The 22,906-nt window shown below is 48.4% G+C and overlaps 1 protein-coding gene across 1 annotated transcript in view; it reads left to right on the top strand.

Annotated features, from left to right (window-relative positions):
- The window catches only part of MAP3K13 (mitogen-activated protein kinase kinase kinase 13), a 1,545,737-nt gene that overhangs the window by 718,866 nt on the left and 803,965 nt on the right, over nt 1–22,906 (top strand). Inside the window, exon 4 of the mRNA XM_044075937.1 lies at nt 13,104–13,287. Coding sequence (XP_043931872.1) covers nt 13,104–13,287 — 184 coding nt within the window. The remainder of the gene's footprint in view (nt 1–13,103; nt 13,288–22,906) is intronic.

The following is a 22,906-nucleotide window of genomic DNA, read 5'->3' as shown; positions in this document are numbered from 1 at the left end:
AAGTTGCCAAACATATTATGATTTCTTTATTACTGTAGGCAGTATGATGGTCAAAGGCAAAGTTACCCTCTGCATGCTGTCCTGACCACTAGGTCTGTCTTACAGATGTATTGTCAATGTGGTAGTTTCCAGGGGTAATATTCTTCCCAAAGGATAATGTTATGCATTGTGCAGGTTTGTCTAAAACTCAATAATTTATTCCACGTGATCTAAATGAAAGTTGTCATAAGTGAAGAAGTGTTTTTTTTCCTACATGTTGCTCCCATAGAAACACATATTTCTTTTTCCTGTAATGAGCATAAGTACCTACTCCTTAATAGCTGATGTTAAGTTGTCAATCTCGCCTTCATTCTTGCTGGATGGGTCCAGAGCCGATCCTCGGCTCTGACTCGGCCTATACTAAAGCTCGAGAGCTAATTTTACCGGCTCGAGGCAACCCTATATCCCATGATGCTAGGCGGTAACTACCCAGATCTCGTTTGCCGCTTTTGCTACCGAGGTGCTCTTTTTACCGGCTCCACAGGTCAGTAAGAAAATTTAAGACATTTTCTAGTTTTTCTCTCTTAGATTCCCCTTATTTTGTCTAAAAGGGCTAGTTTTATCTTTATTTCTACCTTTTTCCCATTAGTCCCCCTGTTTAATCCCTTATCCCAAGTTATACTCCCCACCCTAGGTTAGGCCTTAGGCCCTTCCGTTTTTTTCTCAGTCTCTCCCAGGGATTCTTAGCTGTGCATGTGGTTTTTATTAATTGTATATCCTTTGTCTGTTTGAGTGTGTGCGCGTGTGTGTGTAGATTCTAACTTTTAGAATCTTGACTTTCTTCGACAGCATAATGTCGAAAGACACGAAAGTCTCAGGCTTCAAGAAGTGTGACTCGTGCTGTCAGAAGATGTTGCTGACAGACGGTCACACTTCTTGTGTTTATTGCCTGGGACCCCTGCACCTGCAGGACTCTTGTTCTGTGTGCCATGCATTCAGCCAAAGAGTCCTGCAGGAGCGCAGGAATAAGTTGATTTTGAGGGGCTTATTAAAGCCCGAATGTTCCCCGGCTAAGTCTTTGCCGGGGAAGCCTTCAAAGCCATCCAAACTGTCGGCTCCGTGCTCTAAGCCTTCGGCTGGTGGCTTACCTTCTGCGACATGATCAGCTCCGGCTGGAGCCGATACGTCTGTATCGCATCTTCCTGCATCGGCTCCGGCTGGAGCCGATGCCTCCAAGACCCAGTCTTCACAGCTGGCTCTAGCTGGAGCCGGTGTGTCTACGGCTCCATCGGCTCCACCAGTCTCGGTATCCTCCACATGTAAGAGGTCTAGATCTCCATCTCTGGAATCTATTCATTCGGCTCCGAGATCGCCTTTACTCTCGGAGCGGAGCCATTCCTCTCGGTCTTCCAGGCTTTCCGACCATGACCTTGAGAGGGTGGTCAGCAGACTGTTAAAATCTCAGGCACTGGCCCAAATGCTTCATAGCCCCTCTCATCAGACAGTGGCTACATCCATACAACCTACGATTCCTCCTTCGACTCTACCCCTGAGTTCGGAGCCGGAGCTTCTCGGAGCCGCAACCATCATGACGTCAGAGCCGATACCTCCCCCTTCGGCTCCTTCGTCTGCTCCGACGTCGTCCATGGTGCCTTCCTTGGAGGGATCCGGGCGTTTGGACTTCCTCACCGGCTCCGAGGGGGCGAGTGGCATCGGACCATTGTCCAACCCCGTTCTCCCTCTCGGAGCATCGGTGCTGGTGAGTTCAGCCCCGACATCGGCTTTGGAGCCATCCCTGTCAGTGCCGGCTGGGGTTCCTAGTTCTTTGGAGCGGGAGCCCTCTGCCCTGCCTGATAGGGGCACCTTCAAGGTCATGAGGAGCGTACTGGCCCCAGTACCTGCTCTACGGTCAGCTCCATCAGCTCCTCCCACTGTAGTGCCTTCTGAGGTCTGTGCCCACTCCCTCGCCCCCGGCCATAGAGATCCAACGCCTCAGGTTTCCCCAATGGGAATATCCTCCTCTTCTGAGGTTTCTCCTGATCTGTCAGGTGAACCCCTGCGTAAGAGGACATGTAAGAGGAAGCATGTGGGCTCCCCTGAGTCCATCACATCTGATACCGACTTGGATGAGTTGGAAGGGTCCCCAAGGTCCCCCTCTGAGGATGTCTCCTTTTCTGACATCCTTGAAATCCTCAAACAGAGGGGGAACTGGTCTACCCTTAATCCTTCCGAGGATGAGTCGGTTTACCTAGAGGCGTTTGGTTCTCGCCCTTCCACCTCCTGGGTGTCTCCGCCCTTCGACCCCCTTATGGAAGTGGTGGTGTGGAAGGCGTGGACAGCCCCTGATTCGATGGAACCCACCCCACGGAGGCCTTCCAAATTTATCACAGCTCCTTTGGATAAGCAATTTTTAACTAAGGGTGTCCCAGTTGATGCCATGGTGGTGGCTGCAGCCACCAAGAAGGAACTGGCTGATCCTTCAGTGCCTATCCATCCGCCTAATAAGGATTCTAGGTCTATGGATAGGTACGGCAAGCGGATGTTCTTGTCAGCGACCTTTGCCATGCGGTCACTGAATTACTTATGCCACTTCACCCGTCTTCAAAGAGATATTCTCAAAGAACTGGGTGAGATTCTACAGGATCCATCAGCTGCTGGGTCTCAGGACAAAATCAACTCGCAGCTAGGAACCCTGAATTCCATTGTCAACTCCTCCATGCGGCTTATTTCCTATGCAGCCGATGGAGCGAGAAGGGCCACAGGCACAGGTTTGGCTTTAAGGCGTCACACCTGGATTCGGCTTTGCAACTTCGCAGACCCCTTTAAGGCGTCCTTCACTAACTCCCCCTTTGATGGTTGTTTGGACCTCAAGTGAAAGATACCTTGACCAGATGCGAACAAGATGGCAAGACTCTTTCTGCCATAGGAGTCCGTTTTTCAACCCCATCTAGACCATATCCTAAGGGTCAAAAGGGTGGAAAAATGTGGTTCCGCAAATCACAAGGAGTCACGCCTGACGCAAGAGGTCAGTTTCCCCCTAGAGGCAGAGGGGGGAACAACAACAACAGACGCCGTCCAAGAGGCAGAGGGGGTCCGCAGAGTCAGGGTAGCAGAGAACCTCTTTCTGACAAACCCTTCCAGCATCCCTAAGGTGCTGCCCGACTGTCCACCTTCGGAGGCAGTCGGGGGAAGATTATCGCTGTACCCACAAGCCTGGCTCTCCCTCACTCAAGACAAATGGGTGCAGTCGATCATATCCGAGGGTTACAAAATCCCCTTTATCCAAACCTCAACTCTACAAAAAGGGTCCCTCCCAGACGTTCCACCCAGTCTAAGGGAACATGCAGCACTAGAAATATCAAAGCTGCTAACAAAGAGAGCCATCCAGCCAGTCCCAGCAGACCAACTAGGATCCGGAGTCTACTCAAAGTTCTTTTTGGTACCAAAAAAAACAGGGGACTGGAGGCCAATATTGGATCTCAGCAAACTAAACAAGTTTGTAAAAAGAACGAGATTCTGGATGGTCACGCTACAGTCCATTCTACCCCTTCTGGGCAAGGACAATTGAATGTGCTCAGTGGATCTTCAGGATGCGTACTATCACATCAAGATACACAGGCGCTCCAGAAGGTTTCTCCGCTTCCGGCTGGGGGCCAGTCACTATAAATTCTGGGCCCTGCCCTTTGGTCTCACTACAGCCCCCCGAGTGTTCACCAAATGCATGGCAGTGGTTACGGCTCATCTCAGAAGTCAGGGATTCCATGTTTTTCCATATCTAGACGACTGGCTCCTTACTGCCACCACCAGGCATCAGCTCCTTCTGGCCATAGATTATACCATCCAAACTTGCAAAGGGCTAGGTATCTCCATAAATTTCGAAAAGTCTGCCTTGTCGCCTTGTCAGTCTATTACCTTCGTAGATGCCACCATGGACACCGTACTGCTCTCAGCAAAGTTAACAGAGCAGAGGGTTTTAGATATTCAAAATCATGTTCATGTTCTCCTTCAGAGCAACAGAATTCAGGCCAAGTATGTTCTGAAAGTGTTAGGTCTCATGGCGGCAGCCATCACGCTACTTCCCCTTGCCCGCTTTTACATGCGGCTCCTCCAGTGGATGCTTTTCTCCCAGTGGTCCTTTCAACAGCTTCCTATGACACACAAGATTTTAATAACTCTATCTTGCAAGAAACATCTGTCTTGGTGGATGGTCTCCCCTCAAGTCCTTCAAGGCAGACCATTTATTCCTCCCTCCCGGTCGCCACGGTCACATCGGACGCCTCCCTGATCGGGTGGGGGGGGGCATTTTCAGGGCAGGACAGTCCATGGCACATGGCAACCTTTCGAATGCCACTTGCACATAAACATCCTGGAGATGAGAGCAGTGCTTTTAACGTTGCAAGCCCTCCAAGACTCTCTTCCCCTGGGGACTATTGCAATTCAAACAGACAATATGTCTGTAGTGTGGTATATCAACAAACAGGGCGGAACCAAGTCCTATCCCCTGTGTCGAGAAGCACTCAGACTTTGGCAATGGGCGATCTCCTCTCAGCGGTTTCTGATAGCAACGCATATCCCTGGGAAGTCCAACATCATAGCGGACAGGCTGAGCAGAGCTATTCTCATGCCCCACGAGTGGTCTCTCAAGCAATCTATGATGGAGGAAATTTTTCGGAAGTGGGAGTTTCCTTGCTGCAATCTTTTTGCAACACCACAAAACAGCAAGTGCCATGACTTCTTCACTTTCTTCCCCCTTCCAGGCCATCCCCCCAGAGACGCTCTAGTCCACGATTGGCCTTGGGGACTTCTATACGCCTTTCCCCCCTTCCCATTAATCACACAGATAACTCAGAAAGCTACCGCCTTGAGAGCCAAGATGATTCCCATTGCCCCTTATTGGCCTCGACAGATATGGTTCTCGTTCCTGCATCGTTATCTTTTGGAGCAGCCTTGGCATCTGGATCCAGTGCCAGATCTTTTGGCCCATCAGTCAGGGCAGCTGCACCAATCCCTCCAATCTCTCTACCTCACAGCTTGGTTGCTCCACTTCCGACCCTAGCCAGGCTTCCCATGATCTCAAATTCTGTCTGTGATATTATCATAGCTTCCCTTAAGTCTTCCACCAGAAGGATCTATGCTAGTAAATGGCAGCGTTTTTCCTTCTGGGCAAGGGCTAGGAATAAAGATCCCTTCAGTGCTCCAATACACTCGGTTTTAGATTTCCTAACTGAAATTTTTCATTCAGGATCTTCATCCTCCACAGTAAAAGTTCAGTTAGCAGCCATTTCAAATTTTCACATAGGCCTTTCAGACTCCAGCATCATGTCCCATAAGCTTTGCAAAGCATTCCCCAGAGGTATCTTTTTACTCAAGCCCCCAATCAAAGAACCCCCACCACAGTGAGATTTAAACTTAGGTTTAACATCCTTAATTCTCCCTCCCTTTGAACCTGCGGCTTCCTGGTTTTTGAAGTTACTTTTCTGGAAGACACACTTCCTAGTCGCCATTACATCTGCTAGGAGAGTATCTGAACTTCATGCTCTTTGCATTCGTCCTCCTTATTTAGTTTTCCACAAAGACAGAGTTTCTCTTAGAACTAATCCGTCTTTTTTACCAAAGGTGGCTTCCCAGACAAATTTAAACCAATCTATTGATCTTCCAGTTTTCTTCCCTAATCATTCAAACAGGGCGGAGCAAAAACTGCATTGCCTGGATGTTCATTGTCAGCTCCGCTACTATCTGGACAGAACTAAACAAATCAGGAAATCTGATCAACTCTTTTTATCTTATGCAGAAAGTAAAAAGGGACTTCCGGTATCCAAAGTAACCCTGTCTAGGTGGCTGTCTTCTGTGATTACCTGTATTTATCAACTCAGAGGTAAAGAATTGCCTTCTAGGCCAAGAGCCCATTCAACCAGAGCGTTAGCTACATCAACAGCCTTTCAAGCTAGATTACCAATAGACACTATCTGTGCGACAGCCACATGGGCCTCTCCTCATACCTTTGTTACACATTACAAATTGGACATGGCCTCCAGAAACAGGGCAAAATTTGGTTCCACCGTTCTCAAGAGTCTGTTCCAATGAGCCACCCAGGATGAAGGTGCTAGGGACGCGGTCCCATCCAGCAAGAATGAAGGCGAGATTGACAACTTAACATTGCGAAGTTATGTACCTAACATAACGTTCCACGTTAGTTGTCTTCTCTCACCTTCTTTTTTGCATTCCGCCCACCATCCCCCTAGCCTGGACAGACCGAAAGGATTTCCCCTTCTTCTAAGGGGCCTTACCTTGCACTATTTTAAGCCCAAACAGGTTACCCTGGGGTAGCTACTGCTTCAGATAGTGACATTTGGGGAGTTTCTCCTTTCTCCTTCTCCTCCTGAGTTGGGAGACTAAATTGGCTATTTTTTTTCAGCTACCAAACGAGATCTGGGTAGTTACCGCCTAGCATCATGGGATATAGGGTTGCCTCAAGCCGGTAAAATTAGCTCTCGAGCTTTAGTATAGGCCGAGTCGGAGCCGAGGATCGGCTCCGGACCCATCCAGCAAGAAAGAAGGCGAGAGAAGACAACTAACATGGAACGTTATGGTAGGTACATAACTTCTCATTTGTCAGCTTGCCTAAGATACCACTGGACTGGTGAATAATGAATATCAATGAAAACTTAGATGTAACCTCGTTTGGTCATCATGTTGGAAACACTGTATTCATGGAAACAAACTTTCTTTGAGATTCTCCCCAGATCATTAGTGTCCATGAATTTTTAGTAAGGTAAGGAGGAAAACAAATATAAACAGATGATAAGCTGTAAACAGTAAATAAAATGTGAATGTAAACTAAATATGTGGACTAGAGAGATATGCAATTGGAAACATTCAGTAAAGGATTAAAAACAATTTCAAATCTATGAAACCAAAATGTTAGTTTTTAAAATGTCAAACACTTGATCTGAAGTAGTTGACTTCATTTGTCTTCAACCTGTGGGTTTCGGATCCGAATCGGATCCGACACGGCCGCATTTTCCAGCTGCTGATCCGAGGTCCTAGCTCCTCCCCTTACTCATAATGCCCCCGTCTCCTTCCTCCCTTCAGATTTCGTTTGCCGCTAGTGAAGCAAGAAGCGTGGTCCAAGCTCTTAGCATTAGTTGGGTTTTTGTGAGTAAAACTTTGTGAATTTTTTGCTGTAATCTCTATTTTCTCTCTTTACCATTTCTTTACCTCCCTTCGACAGTCGTTGGTCAAAAAAAAAAAAAAAGTTATTCTCTCCACTTCTTCTCTGTCACGCATGTGTATGTGTCTGTGTGTGTGCGTGTGTGTGTGTGTGTGTGTGTGTGTGTGTGTGTGTGTGTGTGTGTGTGTGTGTGTGTGTGTGTGTGTGTGTGGGGGGGGGCCTTTTTTAGGTATGTCAGAAGCCCCTAAGTCAGGGTTCAGAAAATGCACAGTGTGTGGCCATAAGCTTTCTGTAGCGGATGGCCACACTCTGTATGTGGTGTGTTTGGGAGCAGCGCACCTTCAGACCTCCTGTCCTATCTGTGCTGGGTTCAACCCAAGAGTACTGAAGGACAAGAGGGACAAACTAATATTAAAAGGCCTACTTCCTGCCTCAGGGACAGTAGTACTTCCATCCCACTCCGGGGGAAGAACAGCAGCTGCATTTTCTTCCTCCTCCCGGCCTCTGGGACTCAAACTCCCACTAAGAGGTCTGAGGAGGGAGAAAAGGCCAAGATGGACAAGCCGCGAAAGCGGTCCCCCAACTGCTCGGTTCAGGCAGGTCCACCACCAAAAGTTAGGCCTCCTACCAGGCCTGGGCCTCCTCGGCTACAGTCTCCTAGATTCTACCCAGAGGTGGAGGAAACCCCTATCCGGTCCCCACTTAGGTCCTCTCCCCACCGGCATTCCAAACCTGTTTCAGTGGCATCTTCTTCCCGCTGCACCCAGAGCTTGAGCAAAGTGGAGATGGACAAGATGATGCAGAGATTTATCCTCACTCAGATCCAGATGGGGGTCTTACCTGCACCCTCTCCCTCTGGAGGGGGGGAGCTCGCAGCCGTTCTTTACACCTATAACTTCTTCTCCGATCCGACCATTGGTTTTGGAGTCCTTGGATCCGAGGACCCTTGGAGTCGGGGGGTCGGTGCCAATGGTTCCATGTACCTCGATGCCAGCCATTGCCTTGAGAGTGTCAGATCTGACTGGTTCGGATCCGAGCTCTCGGAGCCATAGTCTCGGGGTTGGATCCGAGGGGGGTGCTGTCGGCTCCAAAGGGTTTTGGAGCACAGTATCCCTCTCTGCATCTCGGCTCCTAGAGCCTTGGCTCTGACTCTCCTTTCGGGTCAGAGTGGGGCAACCCCCACCAGTATCACCCAGGAGGTTCGTTCCCCTTCATCCTTTGACGTGGTGCAGAGGGTTCTCTAGGTTTCGAGACCCTTGACCATTTCGTTCTCAGACTCCGTCCAGACCCTCTCAGCTTTGGGTTCCGCCCTGACCATCTTGCCCTCTCAAGGATGGCCTATGACCGTCCTTCCTCAGGAGGCTCCCCCACCGGAACAACCAGAAGTTTGCAAGCCCTCTCCAGAGAGTCCCACTGAGGAGGTACCTCGCAAACAGACTTGTAAGAGGAGGCACTTGAACTCTCTACCAGAGTCCCTCACTGAAGGCACTGACTTGGAGGAAGGGGAAAGTTCCCCAAGGTCACCCCCCGAGGATGTCTCCTTTGGAGACATCATGGAACTCCTCCACTGGGGGGGGGGGGTTGTCTGCCCCAAAACCAACATCGGACGAGTCAGTGTTCCTGGAGGCATTTGGCACGGGCCCATCTACCTCTTGGGTGTCCCCTCCTACAGATCCTTTAGTGGATCTTATAACATCTACGGCATGGAAGGAACCGGACACTGTGGAACCTATCCCTAAGTGCCTGGACAAGGTCATGAGTCCCCCATCGGACAGGACGTGCTGGAATAAGGGGTCCCCACTGGATGCTATAGTTGTGGCAGCCTCTACCAAGAAGGAGCTTGCGCAGGAGAGCTCCAAGGCTCACCCTCCTGATTATGTATCAAGGGCGATGGACTGTTTTGGGAAGCAGGTGTATGCTTCAGCAACCTTCTCGATAAGGGCATTGAACTACATGGCACACGTCATTCAATTACAGTGAGACTTGGGCAAGGAACTCGCTGAGTCAACACCGGAGTCCATGTCAGCGGAGGACAAAAAGAAGTTATCCGCATGAATGGGCACTCTTAAAGCAGTTTTGAATACATCCATGTGCCTGCTCTCCCATGCTACGGAGGGAGCTGCAAGGGTTGCCAGGATGGGCATTGCCATCAGGCCTGGCTCTGGCTTTGTCAATTCTTGGAGCGCTTTAAGGCATCATTTACAAATGCCCCTTATGATGGTTCTTCCCTTTTTGGGAAATCTGTTAAAGAGACTCTAGTCCAGAGTGAGAAGGACGGGAAGACACTGTCTGCCATCGAGATCCGCTTCTCCTACCCTCAATGATCCTTTTCCAGGAATCAGCGAGGGATGAAGATGTGATTCCAGAAGTCTCAGGCATTTTCCCGAGACACTCAGGACTCACCTTCCCCCAGAAGCAGAGGGGGTTATGACAGACGCTGCCCTAGAGGCAGAAGGGGTCCTAGAAACTTCGGGTCCCGAGAACCCTTCTCGGAGTAACCTGGGCAGCAGCCCTGAATGGTTGCACGACTGCTCGTCTCCGGAGGCAGTCAGGGGTCGCCTGTCACTACACCCAACAGCATGGGAGTCCGTTACAAGAGATCACTGGGTGTTGCGAATTATATCCAGAGGATATTTCATCCCATTCAAAGAACTCCAACGACCGAAGAAACACCTCCCAGACATCCCACCCATGTAAAAGAAGGAAGCAGCACTAGAAATAAAAATGCTACTAATCAAATGGGTCATCCAACCTGTCCCCCCAGACCAGTCCAGATCAGGCATTTACTCCAGGTTTTTTTTAGTGCAGAAGAAAATGGGTCACCTCAGATCTATCCTGGATCTGTCCTCCTTGAACCAGCCGATAACCAAAATGAAATTCTAGATGGTTGCTCTTCTGTCCATCCTGCCCTATCTGCAGGCGAATGATTAGATGTGCTTGATAGACCTCCAGGATTCATACTGCCACATCAAGATGGCCAGGCGCTCTCGGAGATTCCTCCGCTTCCGGCTAGGAGCCAATCATTATCAGTTCAGAGCCCTTCCCTTTGGTCTCACCACAGCCCCCAGGGTGCTTACCAAGGTGATGGTGGTAGTAGCGGTTCAACTGAGGCTTCAGGGTATTCAGGTGTTCTCTTACCTGGACAATTGGCTCTTTGCTGCCCCTTCCAAGTATCTACTTTGTCAGGCCAGGGACTGCTTTTTTCACCTAACAAATAAACTGGGCATCACCATAAACCAAAACAAATCTTCACTGGCTCTAGTTCAGGTTCTAGACTTCATTGGGGCTTGGTTGAACACCGTTCAAATGAAAGTTTTCCTCACCCCGGACAGGATATGCAGTTTGAAGATGCACATCCTGTATATTCTTCAGGTCCAAGTTCTGACGGCAGAAGCAGTTCTAAGAGCACTGGTGTCTGTGGATGGCACGATCAACCTGTTACCTTTAGCACACCTTCATATGCCAATTCTCCATTGGACCCTCGCAGTTCAGTGGTCCCTGTTAGGTCTCCCATTCAAATCTCCCGAGTGTGCAGGGACTCTCTTCAGTGGTGAATTCAGTCCCTGGACCTCCTGAAGGGGCGTCCTTTTCTTCCGGCCTTTCCCAAAGCCACGGTGACCATGGACGCCTCCCAACTAGGGTGGGGGGGGTCGTTGCTCAGGAAGGACAGTCAAAGGCACGTGGTCCCCTTCCGAGACCAATTTGCCTATCAACGTCCTGGAGATGAGGGCAGTTCTTCTTGCGTTGCAGGCCCTTCATGCTCATCTTCCTCTAGGAACAATCACAATTCAGACAGACAATATGTCAGTGGTGTGGTATATCAACAAACAAGGGGAAACCAGATCTTATCCTCTCTGTCGCGAAGCCATGAAAATGTGGGAATGGGCGATCTCCACCGGCCATTTTCTGGTGGCAACGCACATTCTGTAACGGTCCAACATTCTAGGTGACAGGTTCAGCAGATCTATGCTGATGCCTTACAAGTGGTCTGTGAATCCTTCAGTAGTGGAACAGATCTTTTAAAAGTGGGGTCATCCTTGCTGTGATCTCTTCACATCTCCTTCCAGCGCATTCTTTGCTCTGAACCCCCCCTCAGGGGGTCTCTTCAGAAAGCTCGCAGGCTGGGGAGCACTGTGATCCTCATCGCCCCGTTCTGGCCTCGCCAAGACTGGTTCCCTTCCGTATGGTTTCATCTACTAGTTTCACCATGGACATTGAATCCAGTTCTGGATCTTATCTCTCTTCCCTCAGGGATTCCTTATCCAGACCTGGACAGTGAAGCTCACTGCTTGGCTGCTTCAGTTCCCATGATTGTTAGGACTCCTGGTTTATCTTCTCCGGTTAAGGATATTTTGGTGGTGGCTAACAAGTCTTCCACCAGAAAGGTGTATCGTAGCATATGGAAACATTTCTCTATATGGGCCTCGCAGCATGCCTTGGATCCTTTCACAGCTCCAATGTCTGCAGTACTAGAGTTTCTGTCGGGAATTTTTCGTCAAGGGGCCAGTTTCTCCACAGTGAAAGTTAAATTGGCTGCCATTTCTGTTTTTCATGTGAGGGAAAACATGTCTTCTTTAGGCTCTTCAAAACTTTGCAAGTCCTTCCTTAAAGGTACCTTCCTACTTTGATCACCAGTTAAGGATCCCACTTCCCCTTGTTACATTACCTTTGTGCTCCAGGCATTAGTTTCCCCACCTTTTGAATTGGCAGCTTCGGTAGATTTACAGTATGTATGTTGGAAGACTGCTTTTTTGGTGGCCGTTACTTCTGCCAAGAGAGTGTTGGAACTTCAGGCTCTATCCATCAAAGCTCTGTATATGATATTTCATAAAGATAGAGTTTCCTTGCGTGCCAGCCCTTCCTTCCTTACCAAAGTAGCGTCAGAGGCAAATATTAACCAAACTATTAATCTACCAGTGTTTTTCCAAAATTTTCAAATTAATGAGGTATATAAATTGCAATTATTGGATGTTCATAGGCAATTGAGATTTTACTTGCACAGGCCTAAAGTATTTTGTAAATTGGATCAATTGTTTGTTTCTTACTCAAGACCATTCTTAGGAAAACCAATTTGTAAAGTGACAGTTGCTCATTGGATTTCCCAGTGCATTATTCGAGTGTACTCTTCTAGAGGATTTTCCCTCTGGGTCAGGTAAAAGTGCATTCTACCAGGTCTATGGCTACTTCAGCGGCTTTTTGGTCTAGAGTGTCACTGGATTATATTTGTTCTGCAGCTACGTGGTCCTCATCTCATACCTTCATTTCGCAAAACAAGTTGGATATTGTGTCAAGGAACAGGGTATCCTTTGGCTCCGCTGTTCACTGGAATACCCTTCCATGAGGGCCACCCAGGTTTTTGGTAGCTGGGGACTCTGTCCCACAAGTTGAAGATCAAATGAAGTCAACTACTTCAGATAAAGAAGTTATGTACTCACCATAACATTCCATCTGAGCAGTTGTATTTCATTTGTCTTCAACCTTCCCCCTCCTTCCCCTGACCTTGTCTTTTTGGTACTGACCATTTACGAGTATGAACACTCCAGAATTGTTCATGGTCAGTCTGGGAATTTAGGCTTTTCAGGCTGCCAGTAAGGATGGGGTCTTGTTGGGTCAGGTATGTGTTACATAATTAGCAGCTAACTCGATCTGAAGGGAGGAAGGAGAGAGGTGGCATTATGGGTAAGGCGAAGAGCTGGGAGCTGGGGTCAGTAGCTGGAAAATTTGGCCGTGTCGTATCCGATTCGGATCCGAAACCCACAAGTTGAAGACAAAGTACAAAGTACAACTACTCAGATGGAACCTTATGGTGAGTACATAACTTCTTTTTCTTTATGCTATATTTATACACAACTCTGGCAGTCTGGAAAAGGCATGGTTGATTTTTTCTGCACTGTGATAGACTGCAGTCACATAGTGTGGTATTCCATTTACACATTTGTGTTTGCATTACCAGATACATGGGAAGTTCCATTTGAGGAGATCTCAGAGCTGCAGTGGCTGGGTAGTGGAGCCCAAGGAGCAGTGTTCCTGGGAAAATTCCGTGGAGAAGAGGTTGCGATCAAGAAAGTGAGAGAGCAAAAGGAAACTGATATCAAGCATTTGAGAAAACTGAAGCATCCCAACATTATTGCTTTTAAGTAAGTGACTTCCTTTTTATGATACTTTTCTTTCTGGAGTAATCTTTCAGTTATGACTATGCAGACTACAAATTTAGCTAAAGCTGTCTCAAGACGTCAGAATGTGCATGAAACAGAAGGGGTGAGGTGGGAATTTCAGAAAGGTTATGCCATGAATTAGTAAGTTACAGATATCTCAGTGACAATAGAAATGCACAACTGAAGCTCGAATATTTTATGTGTGTGTGTGTGTATGTGTGTATGTGTGTATGTGTGTGTGTGTGTGTGTGTGTGTGTGTGTGTGTGTGTGTGTGTGTGTACACATGTAGATACACAGGCGCACACGCACACACACACACACACACACACACACACACACAGATGGATAGATGGACAGATAAATAGATGTATGGCAACTCACTGACATGCCAAAACATAGACAGAAAATTTGTTGATGCTTACATATCAAAGCATAGTTACCAATACTCAAATCCATCAAAATACAAAAAGATCACTAAAAGAAAAAACTTTCCTTTTATTAACTCATTTTCTGTGATGCAATAGTTAGCACACTCACCTCTGGTGGAGAAGGCTGCAGGTTCTATTACCACACCAGGTAGATAAATTGCTGGCACTACAGTGCAGCATAAGGGGGGATGCTGAACTCCTGAGTGCACTGTCTTTCAGATGAAATGTTAAACTGAGGCCCAGTCTGCTTGAGTTGGTGTTAAGTGAATGTAAAAGATCCCACTGCACCTATCAAAAAGAGTAGGAGAAGTCCCTGGCCAAATTTCCCATAGTAGTATAAATATTACCTTGGGTCTCCTTTGAAAAGATGCTACTAGCCTAGTGGTACTAGCCTGGTCAACAAAAGATAAATAAATAATCTTAAAAGAAAAATCCCTAAATTTGTCTGATTTGTGATAATGGTACAGAATGGGTTTTCTAAGATAAGATGCAGAGTTATGGTTAGAGGCAGATACAGGGTTTGAGTTAGGTTTAGCATTTATTAGTAAGGTGGAGAGGAGTCTTTGCTCCCTTGCACAATGTTTCAGCCCTTACCATAACCTTGCACCTTACCTTAGAACAACACTTTGCATAACACTATTGATCTGAAGTAGTTACTTAATTTGCTCTGCAACCTGTGGGTATCGGATCCGACCTCAGATCCGAGCCGGCCGCTTTACTAGCTAAAAGATCCAAGCTCCTGGCTCCTTCCCTTTACCCATAACCCCCTGCTACATGCTCCCTTTCCTCAGATCTCATTTGCCGCGGCTGAAAGAAGCTTCTAGTGAAAAGCTCCTAAGGCGTGGGTGAAAACTTTCCAGTTTGTATTTCAAAAAGTCAGAGAAAAGTTGATTTTTAGGTAGTGTGTGAGTCATTTAGTCTCCAATCATCGAGTGATAGCCTTAGTTTAAATATTTTGTGGTAAATTTAGCTTATTTTTGTGTTTCCCTCCCCTTAGTGTGTGAGTGTGTTTAGTGTGATGGCTGAAGGGCCCAAAGCCGTTTTTTCTAAATGCACTGAGTGTGGTCATGAGCTTTCCCCAGCTGATGGCCACACTCAGTGTGTTTTGTGTCTGGGGGTGGCCCACTTGTCCACCAGCTGCCAGATATGTGCAGCGTTCAACCTCCGGGCCATTAGGGATAGGAAGAACAAGTTGATCCTGGCGGGTTTGTTACCGCAGGACACTTCTTCCTCTCCCTCTAAGGCACAGGCTGCTACTGCAGCCCCCGTGCCTTTAGATTCCTCGACTCTGCTGGGACTCAACCTCCCTCTTCTGTGTAGAGTTCAGGGGACTCTTCTGCCTCTGCCAGAGAGAAGAGGCACAAAGAAAAGGAAAAACATAGAAGCCACAAGAGGCGGGCTGAGACTCATCCTTCAGCCTCGCCATCTAAAGTTGCTAGTCCCTCTATGAGGGCTTCCGGATCCTCTCCCTCTTGGCTCTGTTCGCCTTGTTTCTCGCCGGAGTCGGAGGAGGAGGACCGGTCTCCCTCGAGGTCGTCGCCCGCCTCGACGACCTCTTCTAGATCTACAAGAAGCCTGACCGACGCGGACATGGATCGGATGATGCGTTGATTTTTGCAGACTTAGATGCAGATTGGGGTGCTCCTGCCTCCCCCCCCCCCCGGGGGGGGAGAGCAGCCCCTCTTTTTGTCCCGATAGTTCCTTCTCCAACCCGTTTTCGAGTTTCGGAGTCATCAGATCCGGGCCCTATCAGAACCGGGGAGTTGTCGGCGCCAATATTTCTGGTAACTTCGACGCCGACTTTACACTCGAGCGTGTCGGATCCTAGCTCTCGGTGCCGAGAGCTAAGCGTCGGATCCGTAGGGGTGGGTGTGTCTTCGGCACCATTCAGGTCGGAGCACACTTCCCTCTTGGATCCAACCGCGTCGGCTCCGACACCGATCCCTACTTCGGAGCCGAGGAGGCTGCTTTCAGAACCTGGGGAAAGCGGCTCGCCTTTGGCGTTTGAGGTAGTGGAGAGGGTTCTGTCAAGACCTTCCAGATCCCTGGTCCAGGCGACGGATCCTCCTGCCCCCCCCTATGCATTTGGGTCTATCCTCCATCATCCGACCACTGGGACAGCCTGCCTCGACCCTCCAGTTAGTTCCCTTAGAGGAACAGGACCCCGTAGGTGAGCCCTCCTCGGATAGTCCCACCGAGGAGGTCCCTCACAAACGGAAGTGTAAAAGGAGGCACCTGGACTCCCCGGAGTACCTCACGGAAGACACGGATTTGGATGAAGGGGAAGATTCCGCAAGGTCACCCCCTTGAGGATGTCTCCTTTGGAGACATCATGGAAATGTTGCGAATTAGAGGGGGGGTGGTCTGCCCAAAAACCTTCCTCGGATGAGTCCATGTTTCTGGAGGCATTTGAGGCAGGCCCGTCTACCTCCTGGGTGTCGTCCCCCCTGGCTGACCCCCTGGTAGACTTAATTACTACCAGGGCATGGAAGGAGCCGGACACCTTGGAGCCAATTCCAAGAAGGCCAGATAAAATTCTTAACCCTCCCCCTGATAGGCAGGCCTGGTCTAAGGGTTCACCTGTGGATGCCATGTTGGTGGCGGCTGCCACAAAGAAGGAACTCGCACAGGAGAGTTCCTCGGTCCATCCTCCGGATAAGGAATCTCGAACGTTGGACCACATTGGGAAGTGGATGTTCGCTTCAGCCACCTTCACTGTAAGGGCACTGAACTACATGGCACACATCATCAGACTCCAGCGAGACCTAATAAAGGAATATGCTGCAGCTCCACCAGAGTCCATGACGGTCGAGGATAAGAGGACTTTCTTGACTCGTATGGCCACTCTAAAGTCTATATCTAACACGTCTATGCAGCTACTCTCCCATGCTACGGAGGGAGCCGCTAGAGCTAGCAGAGCAGGGGTCGTCTTGCGGCGTCACGCCTGGCTCGGCCTTTGTGATTTTGCGGAACCCTTTAAGGCGTCCTTCGTGAATGCGCCCTTTGACGGTTCTTCGCTCTTTGGCAAGACCGTCCGCGGGATGTTGGTCCAAAGCGAAAAGGACGGGAAGACGCTGTCTGCCATCGGGGTCCGCTTCTCTAATCCCTAGCGATCCTTTTCCAGGAATCAAAGGGGACAAAAGAAGATGTGGTTCCGTAAGTCTCAGCAGTCCCACCCAGCTTCGGACCCCTCATCCTTCAGAGGCAGAGGAGGACAAGGTGGACGCCGGCCCAGAGGCAGAGGGGGGGGGCCCCGTAACTTCGGGTCTAGAGGACCGTTCTCGGACAGGCCCGCGCAACAGCCCTGAGGGCTTACCCGGCTGTCCCTCTCTGGAGGCAGTCGGGGGGCGTTTGTCAGAACACCTACTAAATTGGGAGTCCATCACGACGGATCATTGGGTGCTCCGAATCATATCCAGAGGTTATTCCATTCCCTTCCTAAGTCCCCCCCATGAAGCACCTCCCCGATGTCCCACCCGATCAAAGGGAGGTGGCAGCTTCAGAGATTTCGAAGCTGCTAGAAAAAAGAGCCATCCAGCGCGTCCCCCCAGACCAGTTCGGATTGGGCTATTACTCCAGGTTCTTTTTAGTGCCAAAAAAGACGGGGGACTTAAGACCGATTCTAGATCTTTCTTACCTGAACCTGTTCATTCTCAAAGAAAAATTCTGGATGGTCACTCTTCAATCAGTTCTCCCCCTCCTTCGGGAGAATGACTGGATGTGCTCCATAGACCTCAAGGATGCGTACTACCACATTTTGATGGACAGACGATCCAGGAGGTTTCTCCGCTTCCGGCTGGGAGCCAGTCATTATCAATTCAGGGTTCTTCCGTTTGGCCTCACCGCAGCCCCCAGGGTGTTCACCAAGGTCATGTCAGTGGTTGCAGCCCACCTGAGACTCCAGGGCATTCAGGTCTTTCCATACCTGGACAACTGGCTCCTCACCGCCTCCAACAGGCATCAACTGTGTGTTGCCAGGGATTATGCTCTAACTCTTGCCCAGAGTTTGGGCATTTTGGTAAACCTTCAAAAGTCCTTTCTTCATCCTGTGCAGGTTCTGGAATTTATAGGGGCCAAATTGGACACTCGCCTCTCTCGGGCCCTACTAACTTCAGACAGGGTGAACAGTTTGTCATGTCAGGATGTTCATCGTGCATACAGCTGCAGTCATTACAGATGGGTTATCCTGCCATCAGGTGGGTCCTCGGTCGGCCGAATTCCAAAGTCTAGGTCCGGCGTCGGTTGTCGTCGCTTCTTCCCTGACGTCAGTGCGGCAGGGGTATAAAAGAGGCAGCCGACTCCATTTTCTTCAGTCTTTCTTGCCGCACGGTGCCCGAAGCAGAAGCAGTTCGCAAGTGCCGGTCGGCCAGCTCCTGAGATTTACGAAAGTATTTCAGCCAAAGTCTTCTTTAAAGCTAAGTACCCCATTGGGGAAACTTTTCTTGCCTCAGACCGATGTCAGACAAAGTTAATAATTGCAGGAAGCAAATGCCGCATAAGGATTTCCACTCTTTCTGTATACCTTGCTTAGGCCCAGACCACGACGTCTCGGCCTGCCGTTTTTGTGCTAGATTCAACAAGCGCACTATTAAGCGCCAGGCGGAGTTCGCCCTTCATTATTTTGGCAAAAAATTTTATTATATCATGTCGTCGGATACACCGACACCAGTTTTGAGCAAAAGATGCAAAGATAAGGACCGACATCCGAGGTCCGCACCGAGTACTGAGACCACGCTTAGGCCGACTACCGGTTCTCCGGTTCTCAGCGAGGCGCCTATGCAGCCCCTGAGTACCGATGAAACTACATTACCGGTGACTTCAGTACCCGAGGTCGCAAGCTCCTCGGTCTCCATTCCTACTGCAGATACCGACGCCACTCTTGGCGGGGAAACCTCATAATTTAGTCAGGCCTGCCATTTCTGAAGGCGTCTTCAGGCCTTCCACCTTCTCTATTAAATCCTTCACTAAATCTAAAGCAGCCATGAAAACTAAAAAACAGGGTCCTCAGACCTCCTCTCAAGGCCCCATGCCTAAAAAGCAGATGTTTAAAATGGCTGAGGATTTGATTACTCTCATCAGGGGTTCTCAACCCCCCTCTGACAAAAGACCCAGACTAGAGGAAGACTACCCTTCCTCAGACCAGGCTTCTATTACCTCAGAACACTCTGAGGACCAGGATTACGCCTAGTCCCTTCAAGACTCTGATGCTGAGGAGTCTATTCCCTCGGTTTCCCCTGAGGACTACTCTTGGGGGAAACCCTGCATACATTGAGGGAACACTTTCACTGGGAAGGCCAAGATTACTCAGATTCCAAGAAAAGGCTCAGGGAATTTCTACTGCTCCCCCAGCATAGGCCCCTGGCTATCCCTCCTGTTTTAGATATTTTGGATGATGTGTACACAGAAGCCAGCCTTAATCCAGATTCTTTACCTCCAGCCCCTGTTAAACCAGACAGGTATTACCGGGTTCCTGATTCTCACCAGTTCCTTTATAAAAGCCATACTGCTGATCCAAAAACTATTTCACAGGGTCCCAAGGGAATAAAGGCCTCTACTGCTAAAAACCCTTTACCTTCAGAGAGAGATTCCAGAGCATTAGAAAGGTGGGGGAAAAAGGTGTATACCTCGGCCACTTTAACCATGAGGGCATTAAACTGTCAATTCCATATGTTAAAGTACCAACAGTTTTTGTTATCTCAGTTGAAAAGCAAAATGACACAAACAGAACAACCGGATATGAAAGAGTTGCAGGATTTGTTGCATGGTGCAGAGCAAGTGGGTAAACATACCTTGCAGTGTGGTTTTGATGCTTTAGAGGCCTCATGTAGAGCTGCTGTCACGGGGTCTGTTATACGTAGACATGCTTGGCTCAAAGAGCAAACCTTACCAGATCATGTCAAAGCAAAGTTATTAGATTCACCACTTCAAAAAGATGTATTGTTTGGTGTTAAAGTTGAGGAGGTACTAAAGAAAATGGAGGAAAAAGTGAAATCAATGCAAACAGTGAAAGATTTCCTGCAGGTACAACCTCCACGCTTCAGCAGAAACTGGCCTTCAAAAAATTGGTCCTTTCCAGCCATGGACAGACCTCAAAGGGGCAGATACAGACGCCCAAGGGGTAGAGGACAACCTCAAGGATCTTACAGAGCAAGACAGTGGCAAGCACCAACCCCAAGAGGTGGAGAAGATAGATCACAGTCATTTAGAAAATAGACACAATGACTTCCCCCTATACCTGCCAAGCAAAGCTTTAATGGCATCACCTTTGGGCGGAAAACTGGCATTATTTTCAAAAAATTGGCATATTGTTACAAATGACAAATGGATTCTGGACATTATAGACAGAGGCTACAGGTTCCACTTTCACACCCTTCCAAAAATGAGAGGCATGCCAAACCTGCCGCAAAATCAAAGGGCAGAGGCACAAAGACAAATTTCCGCTCTCATGGATATGAAAGTGATTCAAGAGGTACCTGCAAAAGAACAAGGTCAAGGTTTTTATTCCAGACTATTCCTGGTACCAAGGAAAGACAAAGATTGGCGACCTATCTTAGACCTATCCATCATAAACACATATCTACAGGTGCCAAAATTCAAGATGCTCACATTACAGCAGCTTCTTCCCATGCTGGGCAAGGAGTCTTGGCTGGTAACATTGGACCTCAAGGAGGCATACCTGCATGTCCCTATCAGACAAGATTGCAGAAGATACCTCAGATTTCTTGCAGGTTCAACCCATTACCAATTCTCTGCATTGCCCTTTGGCTTATCTAGTACGCCCAGAGTGTTTACGAAATGCCTGGCATCAGTAATTGCCTTCTGCAGACTACAAGGAATACAAATCTACCCATATCTGGACGACTGCCTGATCCAAGCGGACAGCAAGGACATTCTATTGCATCATCTGGCATTTGTAATAAAACTGTTAAACTTCCTGGGATACACAGTGAACAAAAAGAAATCAAAACTAATACCTTCTCAACAGATAATTTTCCTGGGTGCCAGCTTAAATACAACCACCCAGATGGCCTACCTCACACCAGACAAACAAGGGCAACTGTCTCAATACTTCAGCAAAATGGCAACTTTCACCAGGCTAACTGCAAGGAAAGTCCTGCAGGCTCTGGGATTCATGGCTTCTTGCATCCTACTAATCCCATGTGCAAAGCTGCATACGTGGAAACTTCAATGGTACCTAAAAAACTTATGGTCTCAACACAGCCACAGCTTGGAAACAATTGTACCACTCATTCCATGCCTTCAAAAGGAATTTTTGTGGTGGGCTCAAGCATGCCAAAGAAACACAGGTCTCCCTTTCTGTGTACCTCAAGCAACTCAAATCATCACAACAGACGCCTCAGACTACGCCTGGGGAGCACACATGGCAGATCAGTGCATTCAGGGAAAATGGTCCCAAAAAGAGAAGCACCTACACATCAACCAAAAGGAGATGCTAGCCGTGCACAATGCTCTTATGACCTTCAAAGACCTACTGCATCCAGGCCAGTTATTGATAAGGACAGACAACACCACAGTCATGTGGTACATAAACAAACAGGGGGGAACTCATTCATACCCCCTGTGCAGGCAAGCCATGACCGTATGGAACACAGCACTGGAATTGCAAATTCAACTACAGGCACAATTCCTGCCAGGGAAGGAAAACACACTGGCAGACAACCTAAGCAGAAATATGACAGATCCACACGATTGGAAGTTGCATCCTCAAGTTTTCACAAAGATAACTCAGGCATGGGGACAGCCAGACATAGATCTATTTGCTACCCACAGAAATTACCAGTTGAAAAAATTTTGTTCAAGGACTTATCATCCACAGGCCTGGAAAGTGGATGCACTCTCTTTCAATTGGACAACATTGACAGTCTATGCCTTCCCGCCTCTTCCTCTACTGACCAAAGTTCTATTAAAAGCCAGAGCAGAGAGGCCACAAATGATTCTCATTGCTCCAGACTGGCCAAGACAACACTGGTATCCGCTCCTAAAGAGCCTGACACACTCCCCACCATGGATCCTACCTCTAGTCCCTCTTCTGTTGTCCCAGCATAACTACAAAACCCTTCACAGCCAGCTCAAAACCCTAAATCTAGCTGCATGAAGAATTCCTTAATTTCCCAACAGACTCTCCTCTCCAAGGAGGTGCAGGATGTCATCTTGGAGGCCAGAAGACCTTCTACTAGAAAAGCCTACTCCGCCAAATGGAAACGATTTTGTTCCTGGAATCAAGAAAAGGGCCAGAATCCTTGGGTAATAAATATACCTCAAATTTTACAGTACCTAGCTGAGATGTTGAACAGTGGCCTTTCCTTCTCCTCCATCAATATCCACGCTTCAGCCATTTCTGCACATTACAACACAGACCCTCCTTTATTCTCACATTCTCTCTTAAGGCAGTTCCTCAGAGGGGCAAAAAATATAATACCCTCAACGAAACCACCAGTTCCAGCTTGGCACCTCAACTTCGTATTGGAAAAGCTGACCCTTCCCTCCTTTGAGCCAGCTTCTTCAACAGAGCTACAATATTTGTCATGGAAAACAGCCTTCCTTCTGGCTGTCACCTCAGCACGCAGGGTTTCGGAGCTACAGGTCCTCTTGGCTGTGCAACCATTCATCATTTTCCATCAGGACAGAGTTTCCTTATGTACCAACCCTACCTTCATGCCAAAGGTGTAGTATCCAGTGTAGCTTTGAATCAGATTATCCACTTACCTACCTTGTATCCAAATCCACAGAACAAAGGGGAAAGACTACTACATTCCTTGGACATTCACAGACAACTTTGTTATTATTTGGACAGAACAAAGCCATTCAGGAAATCTGAGCAACTCTTTATGTCCTATGCTACAGGTGCTCAAGGAAAGGCTATTTCCAAACAGACAATTTCAAAATGGATAGCCCACTGCATACGCTTTTGTTACTCATTTCATGGAAAATCTGTGCCTGCATACATCAGATCCCACTCCACCAGGGCCACAGCTACCTCTGCAGCTTTCCTCAGGGGGGTTCCTACCAAGGACATTTTGGAAGCAGCTACTTGGAGTTCAGTGCACACTTTCTCCAAGCACTACCACCTTCCACTATACTCTAAATCTAGAGCGGCCTTTGCCACAGCAGTCTTGCAGGGCATCCTCGCTCCTCCAAGTTCCAATTAGTG

Source organism: Protopterus annectens, chromosome 6.part1 (genome assembly GCF_019279795.1).
Source record: "Protopterus annectens isolate FY-2018-M chromosome 6.part1, PAN1.0, whole genome shotgun sequence".
NCBI lineage: Eukaryota > Metazoa > Chordata > Ceratodontiformes > Protopteridae > Protopterus > Protopterus annectens.
This window is presented reverse-complemented; position numbering and strand designations above follow the sequence as displayed.